Raw genomic sequence first — 13,345 nt, forward strand, 5'->3', positions numbered from 1 at the left:
GATAACGTATATTCAGCGTAATTTGTTGTCAACAGTTTAAATAGGTCTTTCGCTAAGTAGTTCACAGTACCTGCCCTTCGATGCTGTTCTAACATCGATTTACTGTTTTGGACCAGGGTAATACTGAATTTTATATACAATGATGTACAAACACTCAGAAAATTCTGGAAATAAGATGAGAGTATGTGATGTCACATAAAATGCCGGAGAAGCAATTTTAGCTTAGGAAAACAACCAAGGTAAATATAAATGGTAGCGAAGGCTCGCGCAAAAAGCGGTTCAGAACCTATTGCCAGCAACATCAGCATGGGGGCTTATGGGAGTAGCGATTGAAGCGCGACTAGGTGAGGAGGGAACAAACACTAGTAACAAAAAACCAAGTTTTATTCAACAATAAAGCAACATTTATATTTTACGAACTGTATTTATTTCTGAATCACCTTTATTTAGGCACAGTGTGCAAAGAACTTATGAAAATCTTGTTCATTCTTAAAAACCTTTTTTGTAGCGCCCTCAGAAGAATGGCAGTAATTGTAGTGTTCGGAAAGGCGCACCTAAAGTTCGTCTGTTAGGAAACGCCCCTCCCGTGTTTTGGTGGTGCGCATTTGCATTCGTTCTTCCTTGTTAATATAGTGTGCCCTTAATTTTTGCTGTGCGTGGAGTTGCGAGGTGCGTCGTATCGTGGGTGAACACGTTTAGTACCGTGCCCGGCGGGCACGGTGAACTACGGGACTATGCTGCCAACGGTTGGAGCGGAGCGCTTTCCTCGGTACCTACGGAAACGATGTGCTGTACAAGGTTTCAACAGCAACTCCCGTACGCCTGGCGTTTCACTGCACCATTTTCCTCTCTTTTTTACAGGTAACGCGAAAATATGGTACTGTTAATACGTGCATGGGGGTTGTGTCAGGGTACGTGGTGGTGCTTCGAAAAATAATGGGTCTAAAGCTTTGTTATGTCACAGTTACCTTTTGATTTCACTTCAGGTTGGATCGGAGCAAGTGGTGTCAATTACTCTGGGACTTCTCAGCGTATTCACACTTGAATTCAAATGATTCACTTTAATTGTCGACCTCAGTGCCTTCTTTATTGCATTACAACGCTTGTAGTGATCGTTGGTTCCCGCAAGCATTATTCCCATGGCAGTACTGTGTTGTGCTGCTCCGTGCTGCCCTGCTGCCAGATTTTTGCTGCTTTTTTTACTTATCTGTTGCGACACTTGCCTAAACAATGCAACCATGAAATTGCCGGCGTGAATCCTGGGTGAAGTTCTGAGAAACCCATGTCTACTTGATAAGACGCCGGGACAGCTGCGGTGTGCTCGCTTCACTTTCGTGAGTCCGCATTACTGCGGCCTGGTTTTCTGCGTCAAGATGCAGTGCCTAGTTCTTTTCACTTGTTTCGAAGTAGTTCTGCTGTTGAGGCTTTCATTGCTCATAATGCTATGTGTTACGGGTAAAGTCAATTTTTCGGCTCGTAAAAAAAATCATAATGCATGTAGTTTCCACGAACATTTTGTACTTATTGTATACGTGCTGATTTTGTACAGTGTGTTAAAGTTGTTTTATGTTTATGTTGGAATAAAATTCAAATATCTTGGTTATAGCTTGACAATGCGTTATTTCTTCTCTTAGAACTGAAGCACACAAACCGAGCAAGCATTATATAACATTGATCTATACTTAAGGCACGCACGCAACCTGCGTATGTGCGACGCAATTAAACAGCCCAGTAGTGGCGTTGGTAGAAATTTGTATCGGGGTGAGGAGTGGGCACATTTTTAATATGAAGGAGGGGAGCGGGTCGGGGAGTGTGGTTGAGTGTCATTTTGTGCTCTGCATCCCATGGCAGAAAAAAAAATTCCGGTCGAGGGTGTACGTGCCCGGTTCCCGGTTTGCCACCCACTGCAATCAAAATAAACAACTGATTGCTTTTGTACAGCAGTTGAAGACATGAATACAGAATAAAGTTTCAGAGATAATGCAAGATGTTTTCAGCAACGCCGAGGTTGATCATACGACAGTATGCTTAAGTACGTTTCTGTAGTCACGAGTCTGTACTAGTTAGGCTGGCGTTGACTGGAAGCACACACGCCAACGGCTCGCCAACTTGCGTCAGATGGCAATGACATGAACCCTGAGCGATCAGAGGCGCGCTAAAAATATTTTGAAGTCAAATTTTCGCGCTAATGCCACCAAAATGACGTCACTTTTTGACCGGATCTTGCTTCACATCCGGTTTATTTTTTGTTCCGCCGGAAGTGTTCCCTCCTCACACAGATGGCGCTAAGCCCCATGAGCAGCTCGAGAGCCGCCATTTTCTGAACGTATGGGCTTCTATGGAAGCTTCGCTACCAGTTACATTTACCTTGAAATAACTTGGTAATTTGACAAATGTTTTAAAATAAATCCGGTATAGTGTTCCCGTGCTTCATTCTTCGAAGTACTTTACTAACATATTTTTAAGTAAAATGTTTTATACACCCATACGGTGACCAAAACCATGTTTTTTGAACAGGACGTCTAGGTTTTCTGGTTATATTCATAGAATATTTTTAATGCCGTGTGCTAATAAGCTACAATGTTTCAGAAAATTGAGGCCCCAGAGAGGTCGATTGAAATTAAGCTGCGTTCACAGCTCTCATCGGGAACGCCAATTTTTCGGAACGTTTACCATTGTCAACAAATAATTTCAACCATTACATCAGTTACCATGGACTCGTATTTCAAGTGATTTATTCATATACTCCCATTGGCAAATCCTAAATTTGTAGACAGTTTTTTTGCAGGAATAAAAACTGGCTGTAAAATTTTCAAAAAATATTCTCAAAGTTTTCTCACTAACTGAAATTGGTGTAGAAGCCAAACTATATTAAATATTTTTCCCGATCAAAACTCCCGGAGCACTTGTAATTATTCCAACTGGAAATTGAACGCGAGAGTTGGAAACCTAGCCAAACTATCAACATAATGGTCTGCTAAACCGTTTATTATGCCCGAAAACTCACTCTTTGTGAGCAGCCAATTTCAATGGAGATTACGCCCTTGCCGTTGATTTACGGGGCGAAGGTATGGATTGGCATGGTCCGGAATAGGCGACATGCGCGGCAGGCAACCGGGGGGCCGGGAGTATTACGAGTGTCCGGTTGCGTGGCGCACCTTTCGAAATGCACGCTAGGCGGTCATGACCGGAAATTTTGCGAGAAGGGAACGGTGAGACGGTGAGAGGAGGCCACTCCCGCAGACATCCGTTCATTGACATGGAACTGCTTTGCCTGCCGGGGGGTTTTCTCTAGTTCAGCTTCCGACATCACCAGCACGGACCCTACATACTTTGTAACGCGGCTGCAGCACACCACGGGAGCCCGTGCCCGTCGCCATCATCACCTCACACAAACCCGGCTCGTTTCGTGTTTAAGAACTTGTCGCACTTGCCTTCTCCTGGACGATACTGTGCGTGGTTCTTTCCAACCACTTTACTCAGGACCATACTCATTCATTCGTCGTAACGACAGAACTTGGACACTGCAAATCAACTGGGAGGACGTCGGTTTCCCTATCGACAGAAAGCAGCCATCGCGCATCGTCTTCGAGGAGATGCCAAACACATGCGCGTGCGCTCCAATAACAAGTCCATAACCATCCCCGACCTCTCGGCTTGTGCCCTGCATCACCCGCATTCGACGCCGGGTGTGCTTCACCAATTTTTAAAACCCTGAGGGCTCTTCTCTACGTTTGTGCATGTGTAGGGAGGGGGACTTGTGTGACAGCCGCGTCGGTATTTCTCAAAGGGATTACCGGCGACAAAAATAAGGACGCATACACACCGGCTCAGGTAAACGAATACGCGCGGCCAGCTGCAACGCGTGGGAACGAGAACTTGATGGCGCAAAAGTGCACCGACCGTGCCTTCAGCCATGCGGACGACCCAGTGCCACCACTAAACGGAAAAGGTGCTGTAATGCGTTTCCAGGGAAAGAAATAAAGCAACGCTTCCCCACATGTGGAGACGACAGGTACCACGTTCAAATATTTATTTCGCCAGCACTCAATTTGAGAATTGTTAGGAGGTCGCCACATAATAGCCTGTAGTTCGGCAGCCAGTCATGTCAAACTATTTTATTTTTAGGAGGACTTCGGGAATTTACTTTTTTTTATTTTCCCTAAACTACTAATCACCAGAGGAACACAAATTTCTATAGTACAAAAATATCACTCCTTCTAGGTTCATAAATTTTTTAAAGAAATAGTATGGTAAAATGGTTTCAAATACCTGGACATCATAATTATGGGGTAATAATTGGTGTAATTAGTGAGCTACTGTTTTTGTTTGTTCTCCCTACAACTCTGTATTGGGGAATGTAGTTTTGAATAAAGTCGTTAAAGGACCTGCACAGCCCGACAGTATATTACTAGCATTAAATATCCTCAGAACCAACATGAAAAAAAACAGCGAATGCGGACCAGCCAGAAAAACTCGCCAGTGAAACTTTTAAAGCTATCTATGTAAGCAACTTCTATTATTGTAGGCTACGGGAAGTGTACCCAACTTCCGCGTCTAAAAACTGAAAAGATTAGTTTTTCACACGCGTTCGCTGTTATGGCGCGAAAGAATTAAAACGGAATTTTGATGAAGAACCTCCGGCGTGAAGGAGGACTGTGTACATTGTCACTGGATGTACAGGGAAATCATGTTCCTCGGCAATTTAAAAATGTTTCTCTAATCTGACACGAAACACGAAAGCTGTTTACAATATTTGAATGTGAAAATAACTTTTCTCCTATTTCAGAATTCTGCGGGCACTCCCTGCTCTTACCCGTGCCTTTTTGTATCGGCCCACGAACACCCTCACATTGTTGTGCAACCTGAGCCCGATGGAACACCGTGCAGGGTAAGTGTATGCAGGGTGAGGTCGATGGCTATTCTACAATTGTTGGAAAGAGAGGGTGGCGAATTCGCTGATTACAGGAGAAGAACGAGCGATCTGGAACTGATTAAGCACGTGCAAGTTTGGCACACGATATTGAATCGACCATGCTAATTTTAAATGAGTAATACAGCTTCTACTGCTTCATCCCTATGCCATATGGATAGCATGGACAACTATGTATTAAAATCACGCGTATTTGTGCAGACATTCTTCTCATGTAAAAGTAAAAAAATTGAGATTTCGCCAGAGGTGAGAAGCTGTATATACAGTCGGCCTTTCCTAAGAGGAAGTAACTTCGACCTTCTCGTTGGTCTTGTGGTCGCGAACGCACTCCTGGGTGAAGACTCCCCAACTATTCTCGGACATGTCCTGACTGAGGAGAAACCACACCACTTCATGGGCCGACATCTTGACCGCCTTGAGCATGTTAAAAGTGTGAGCCTTGAGCCCTTACGGGTAACCCATGTCCCCGCGTTACTACAGCATCTCGGCCACGGCATAATGCAGGTTAGACGTTCTGCACTGGGCTTTGTTCACGCAGTTGACAACGTACGTGACACAAGCACAGTGATTGGGAATAACCTCAATGACCGTGTTGGAGTCGAGCACGGAAGCAACCCAGGGGTTGAATGTGTTGACCCACTCCTCATCGGGGTGCCGGTTGTACAAGATGCAGGAACGACTGATTCCAGATCTGAGAATTTTTATGTAGTGACCAACGTTGCGCGCGCCAAACAGGCATCAGAACTGTTCGATGTCATCGAACGGCGTGTGTTCAAGCAGTTGTACATTCTTCCTAAAGGTTCTTCAGGTTTTCAATGTGTTTGCGCTCGCATTTGTCTTCTCCTTCGTCGGTTACGTTTTCGTCGCCTAAAGCTTGCTGCTGGCCATTGCGAACAGTGCGCGGAGGAGGGACGATCTTACGCGCCGGACCCATGTATATGTGTAGAAACAGCTCCTCGCCATTGTTATCGAGGACATTCGCCCGACGACGTACTTCGACTGGGTGCTACCGTTAACACCAAACATCACCACGCTCACGTTGTTCTGGATCTCTCTTGCCGCGTTTGTCTATGCTGACGAGGGTCAAGGGGGTGTATTGGTAACTACCGCAAACACTCCCACCATCCCACCCGCCCTCGCTGACGACTCAACCACCCTCACAGCTAGCACTGATGCAGACAGCAAGAATGCTTTCGTACAGGCCTCAAATAAAGACGTCTTTCTTTCGCTCTCTCTGTTATCGTAAAGGCGAGAATTCGGGAAGCTGCCTCCTGCCGGCGGCATGATAACGTAGCTGCAAAACATGTTACGTGGCGGCACAGTGGAAGACACGAACCATGGCAGGAGAAGGGATGATTTAATCAGCGGCTATATTAGCACGAGCATTCGAGGTGTGCACTATTCTGTTCATCGTATTCATCAACGTCGCTCGGCTTGCTAGTGATTTAAATGGAAGCGTGAGTGCGTGAGTAGGAGGGCGCAAAGCGGCCAGCGGAGAGGAGTGATGAACAGGATTTTCAGCGAGCTGAGCGTAGTGAGAAGTATACAGAAAGACGACGGAGACGAGCCTTATAGTCGAGGAATGGACGGCTCGCTTTCTACTTTGACGCCAGCTTCCAAAACTCATAAAACAAAGATAGTGACATACCTTTGTAATTTGTGTTATGAGAACACCACGCGGGAATAAGCGAATAAAGACGATGACGAAATTAACTAGTGAGTGCAGGCAGTACGCAACGTGCGACTTGCCACAGCATTCGGTTGGCAAACTGTGTTTTGTCTGCTTTCGCTTGCATAAGCAATCTGGCGGAGCTAAGCCACAGTCGTTTATTTTTGTACTTTCTACTTCCTCTTTTTCACTTATTCTCTGTTGTGTTCTCATTTCACAAATTACGTAGTTATTACAGAGCACAAAAGCCAATAATGGCTAAAATCGATGCCCCCTAAGCACATTGCAAATAAACCTAAAACTCCAGGGTTATGAGATTATTCCTGGAGATTGGGACCTTTGCCGTGCGGGATACTAATGAAATCGATGTAGCAAACGAAACACAATAGCTCCTAAAAATATTTTTATGACACCTCTTGAAACCAATGCTTCGATTTCGCTCAATATGAAGCAAAATGTGGGAGTACTACTGGGTCTCCTAATTATTACCAATACTTTGTTAGAAATGTCAATTATTTGTAAAGAAATTTAAACAAAGCCAGAATTAAAAAAAAGCATCAAGTAGAAGTGAATACTTATAACAGCAGGACAACAATAAATTTTTTTTGTTATGTTTTGAATGTCACTATCCTAAAAGGGAAACAAGGTTTTGTTATACCGGCAATATAAGTAAATTAGTACGGCTAATATGCTGGTTATAAACCAACTTCGCGTCAATTTACACTGCACCTACCATAAAAAACACCCAAGGTACTAGACGTCAGAATCGCATAGAATGAAAAAAAAATCCAACATTAATGAAAAATATACAAGCATTATTTCTTGTTTAACAGTAATCTATCAGTGCCCGTACAACTAATGTCTTAGGCGAGCATCAGGTGAAAAAATAATGCAGCGTCGTTTGAGTTTTAAAAGTAACTGTAAATATTAAGTAAAAAAATTCCTACTATTGAATATTTTAAGGCCCCATATTTGCAGCAATCTATTCAAATGCAGGGATGAAAAAAATGACTCAACATTTCGGCCGTGCAAAAGTGGGTGGCGAGCAAATGTTTTAGCACATGATATTGAGGTGACAACAAAATTGACTCCAATTCACGCTGTGAAGGTGGTTGGAAGGAAAAGCTTTGAATAACCCCCACAAGAACTGCCCATGCGACCTCACTTGAATTCTCGTACGTCGCGTTAGAAAGAGTGAAACCAGATATTCGGCCTGCCGTTACCTGGGATTTGCGGGGGCGCCATCCCGAGGGAAGCGGCGTCGGCCACGGCCGGGATCGAGCGGCGGATGCCGCCGCTGTAGCCTGGCCGTGCGTAAGAAGAAAGAAAATGGAAAGTAGCCTGTTGCGAAGGGAGAGACAGTGGAACCTAGTCATCCTGATGTGCTAGCTCGGCGCTACACAACCGCGCGACACAACGGTGGCACCGAAACAATCCGGCATGTTAGCTTAGAGATTCCCAGTATGCATATTTCAACGAAATAGATTCGTAAGTTTGATAATTTTGAGAAAACTGACGAAACTTGCATAATCGCTATTTATGAGACCCAGTTGTTCCATTCGTCTTTTGTGATACCTGTTGAAACACAACCGCATTGACATTCAGCAATTGACAAAACGCAGTCGAATTCGTCACAAGCAGTGCGCAAAAAGTGGCGTTTCTTCAGCGCCCAGATGCCTGTAAGTGGTCTCCGCATTTTGTTTTCCGGCCCTGCAAACTGCAGCACGACGGCTTTATTTCATCGGCTCTGGGTTGCCCAATAGTTGCTGTCGAGCAAGTTAATCAAGCGGTGCGAAGTATGCCCGCACTGGACGCGAAGCTGCACCAAAACAGCCCAACACCGTCGCTAAAGCAGACGGGAAAGCCGATGGAACGGTCGCACCGCAGCACCCGCAGGGGTATGCAGGGGGACGCTGGGTAATAGCACCCTCTCGCCGCGCGATCTACACTGTGCTCCGGGAGGGAAAAGCGCCCTCCCCCTCCGCAGCCGCGTTGGGAGTTTCTTGTCCCGCACGCCAGGAAAGAACCGGTGGCTGCTGGAGGTAGAAAGCTTTGCTTCAAAATTGAAGGGGAAGGTGGAGAAAGTATTATTAAATGCAGAGCATTTCAGTAACTCACGATGTCACCCGCGTTGGCGTCCGTAGTCCGCACCGCACCCCTCCCTACTATATATAAAAAAAGTACCATCGGCCGCCAGGTTTAGATCCCTCGACCCTGCGGGCGGAACGCAATTTACATGGTGCTTAACCCACTGCGCCACAAAGCCGACGCAGATTGGGAGGCTACGGACGCGCCTTATATCCTTGACTCATTCAAATTACTGCTGACGAGCGCTCTCTCGTCAGCAGTTGCCACAAGTGCAACAACATTAACGTAACGCAAACTACGTAACGTCGTGCGCCCCCGGAAATGCTCTGCATTTGATCGTGCCCCTCGCGAGGGGGATGTTGACGCTACCTCTTGCAGAGATTGAGTGCAACCACCGAGAGCAAGGTCCCACGAGCGGCGCGCGCGCCGTGGACTGGTGGCGCCATCTGTCAGACGCGACGCGAACTACTATCATGGCAGTGCGAAAAACGAACGCGCGAAATACAAACTGGGCTGTTTGTAACATCTCTTGAGTGGGCTAAATGGCGTTTCCGGCTGCGCTGGGTGTGACGTCAGGGCCTCTATTTGTGCTATATACCGTCGAAATATGTGTTCGCCCTTTGTGGATAAAGCCTGCTTGCCACTTTGGAAACACGTGAGGTTAAGGAAAGCTGAAATGATTGTTTACCTTTGAGTCCTGCATGTCAATCGTCAAGCTATCCTGCTCGAAGGACTAATGTAACTACTGAACTTTCGTATTACGAAATGTCGCATTACCTCGGTAGTGAATCTCACGGATACTAATGAGTGGGAAAAGCGGTGTTGGCCGAAGTGGATTACAAACAAGCCAGTCCTCGCTCGTAAGAGCGCCAAAGCCATGTAGGTGACGTGGAAACAGGCTTGGGAGACCTGAATGGATTATGAAGCTAAACCTTCTGTGAGCCTCCGCTCGACACCTTCTTTTTCTTTAGCTTTGAGGAGAAGTCAACCTCATGAACTACACACGCATCCATGCACACTATGTTATTTTATTCTAGTGATTGTGTGACCATGGCCCCTAATTAGTAAACTTTATTCAATAAAATGCATATCATAATAATAATACGCATAAGTTTTAGGTCACATTATTTTTTTAACTGCATACGGCTTTTTTTTTTTTGTTTTCGTTCTAAAAGCCCACACATAGCGATGTTTGTTTTTCGTCCGCACGAGGTTGCTCACCATGTCAGGCGCATCTACGTGATACATTTACGAAAACGCGTGGCTCTAACTCAAGAGGCTATATGCATTCGCTTTTTTGGGGGGCTTTGGTGATAAGCTTGGTGTTTGTGAGCTGGCTTTCCCCAAATCGTTTGCGCACAAAAGGCAAAATATAGCAATTGTTATTAGTAAATTAGCCAATTTTACGTTTCTTGTTACCAGAACTAGCACCTTTTTGCATTAGGCATGGCCATGCAAATATCTCGCCAGGTCGACATTCTCAATTTTTTTAACAATACATTGGTCCAGAAACAGATCGTTATTATAATATAAAAGGAAACCTCTTCTGAATAATATACTTTTTATAGGTAAAAACGTCCAATACGGGCATTATTTGCAACAATATTGGAACTTTTTCTCATTGATGCTAACACTTCAGTAGATATTACGAACAACGTATCATAAAAACCAGAGTTATTAACATTGTACGCACATCTTGGTGGTTCAGCGGCTAAAGCGTTCTGCTGCTGACCCAAAGGATGCGGGTTCGACCATTGTCGGGCAGGCTGCTCTTCTGATAGAGGAGATAAGCAAGGACGCAGCTGTGCCGAGATTTTGGCGCAAATTAAGATTTTTGGGTGGCCAAAATTATTTCGTATCCCTCCACGGCAGCTCACCCTTTTACCATAGTCAAGTTTCGGCGCGTTAAAGTTCACAAACAATCCCAATAAAAAAAAATTGCGCCTGCTGTGCACCTGTAAGCAAATAACCGTAAGCAAATAAACCCTTTAAAACAAAACTAATCCCATCAAACCAATTGGAGGTGAACCTCTTCTACATACGCTGCGTTTATTAAACTGACAAAGTATATATAGCACATATTCTCCCCGGATTATATTACAACCGTATGTTTACTCTGTGCACTTTATTACAAACCAATAGGAGTACTGGTAGTCAGAAGTTGCGAACCAATTTACTAAATATTGTTATCGTAAACAAATGTGGCTATAAAAATACACCCCACGTTTTTAAGCGAGAATCGGAAAACCTAACGTTTGACTTTTATAGACTATTGTTTTTTTTTGCATTTTTATGGAATGAATATCTTGCGGCTTTTTAATTTCAGATCACCACTGGCAAGAATCAAGGCTTCAAGGTATGAAATTTAGCCGTATGACATATTTTAAACATCTGAAATGACGAAATTTTGCTTTATGTATTGTCTCGTTCAACACAACCCCCTCTTTTACACTGAGACTTTTCTAGTGTGAAATGATGTTCAGTGACTGATGAACGCAGTCGAATACAGAGAAACAGCCCACAAATCGTCGCGGGACGGTTGTGCAAAACGGCCGGGTGGCACTTGTGTCGTTCGAGCTTGTAATTATCAACAGCAAACGACAACAACAAACGAACAGTTATTAAAAGGGATGGCTCAAGGCCACATGGGGAAGAGGAGGGAGGGGAGATCAACGACACTTTTATGCACACGAAAACTACCAAACATTACATCTTGATGGTTTCAAAGAACAGGGTAATGCACAGAAGGAATACACCAAAAACCATTTTGTTTGTGGCTTCTTTCCGTCCGTTTCCGCCTTCTCTACAAAAACGTGATTTGCATGCGTCGCGTGAGTAACTCGGTACTTTACAACTTGCTCTATATTTGCTCGCATATTAACATTTTCTCTTCGCAACAAGTTAGCAACCGTCAGAATTCCAGCTGATAACACCGCCCATATTTATTTCGGGGTTTGACACACGCCTTTTCATTTTCCGGGCGCACAGAGGTAGGTACGAGAGCGGTATAAAGGAGGGATTAGCAAAGAGCCACTAACGACTTGTTTATTGTTTGTCCGCTTCCTTTTTCCATGCGTCGTTTGTTTTCATATTTATTTTTTATACTGGGTATCGGCCAAAGTTCTTTATTTTTGAACGGGGAGCAAGTGGGCTGGTTGGTGCATGTTTAAAAATGTAAGAAACAGCGCTAAAGGACAAAACGTAAATTAGACGACAAACACGCGCCGCGTGTTTGTCGTCTAATCTACGTCTTGTCCTTTAGCGCTGTTTCTTACATTTTTATTTTTGGTTCAACCTTCTTGCCTTCCTGTTACTGCGCAGTAAAAAAACTCTACCGGCTGCTAAACAAAACGAAATTTGGCGTTGGGGTAACGGTATTGTTGTTCCCAGGATGTTAAAACATCATGAACAAAAAATTAATGTTCTTCTAGTGACCACAAAGCAAGACGCATATTTTCGGGATGTCCACATTTAATTCCCGCTCCATGTAATATGACCATTCAAACTAGCTTAATAGTTTCCTCATAATAACTGGTTTTTAATATTCCGAATCGGCAATAACCTATATTCCCTCACTGGACGCTGAGTCCCCCTTTCTATAAAAATGCAATATTTTATGACTGTTAATAATAAAATAATTCAAAACAGGCAGTGTAGGCTTCCTACAAAGCAACAATATCAAGCTTCTTTTTCCGGAAACAACGTTGTAGACAAGTAAGCCATGAATACCACTGCAACTCTGTAACCTGCTAACATTTTTCTGCAAAATTGAATATTTGTGCAGTTTCACTAACACAGCGTGGTACTCATAAGGCAGTGTCCGATATCTTTTGCTGCCCGTTATCGACTGTACTCTGTGGGCATCGGTCCTGACGGAAGAGAGCCATAGGCCATACTTCTGTTGATCTGTCTAGTTTGGAGCACCCTCCGTGGAGATTTCAGGCTCAAGTTCATTTATGCCTATTGCTGTTATCAAACAACAAAAACCGGATGATGCCCCGTTTACTTATGACAAACCGTCTACTGAAGCGGACGCTGATAAAACACCTGAGAATTCAGGAACAATGAGTTCCAATACGTTGAAGAGCGGATGTCAATTAGGAACACAAATCTGAACAGAACCTGACAGTTATGGCATGAAAACTGGTTTCATCTGTCCGCCTTTGGACACTCTGACTACAAAACTAGGAGAAACAGAGCAATTCAGAAAGACGGTGTTTGTTGGGTCGAGCGCGACAGGGCCATTAAGTGAAGACAACTGCTCTCGCGAGCGGCCAACATGCCAACTATTAAGGGGTGACGTTTCGAGAGTCAATAAGCCGTGAACATGCGAAAATGTGTCAAAACCTAAAAACATTGTGCCCGATGATGTTCCCTGAATGATTGAAAGAGAGACCTAGGCATGGCTTTGCTTGGGCACCCCGTGGACGATGTGACACCGGGAATTCCGGTTGCGAAGTCGGAGCCAACGACGCGCAATCAGCATGTTACATCTCGCGCCAGTTGCCGCAGGGACACGCTGGTTGCTCGCGGCTATTCTGCTGTGGCAGCGCTTTACGATTCAGGGGATTTTCCTGGGTGCCGCAAGTAACGCTAGAGAATTTTTCTGCCACTGTGTAGCCAGTGATGACGCCGGACATTATGCACCAGTGGAC

At 44.6% G+C, this 13,345-nt stretch overlaps 1 protein-coding gene across 1 annotated transcript in view; it reads left to right on the forward strand.

Annotated features, from left to right (window-relative positions):
* Positions 1-13,345, forward strand: part of LOC144166121 (uncharacterized) — a 48,811-nt gene that overhangs the window by 12,197 nt on the left and 23,269 nt on the right. The window contains exons 3-4 of the mRNA XM_077695739.1: positions 4,790-4,891; positions 11,017-11,046. Of these exons, the coding sequence (XP_077551865.1) occupies positions 4,790-4,891; positions 11,017-11,046 (132 nt within the window). The remainder of the gene's footprint in view (positions 1-4,789; positions 4,892-11,016; positions 11,047-13,345) is intronic.

The sequence above is a fragment of the Haemaphysalis longicornis genome, unplaced genomic scaffold (genome assembly GCF_048455015.1).
Source record: "Haemaphysalis longicornis isolate Haplotype H1 unplaced genomic scaffold, Haemaphysalis longicornis Haplotype H1 scaffold_16, whole genome shotgun sequence".
NCBI lineage: Eukaryota > Metazoa > Arthropoda > Arachnida > Ixodida > Ixodidae > Haemaphysalis > Haemaphysalis longicornis.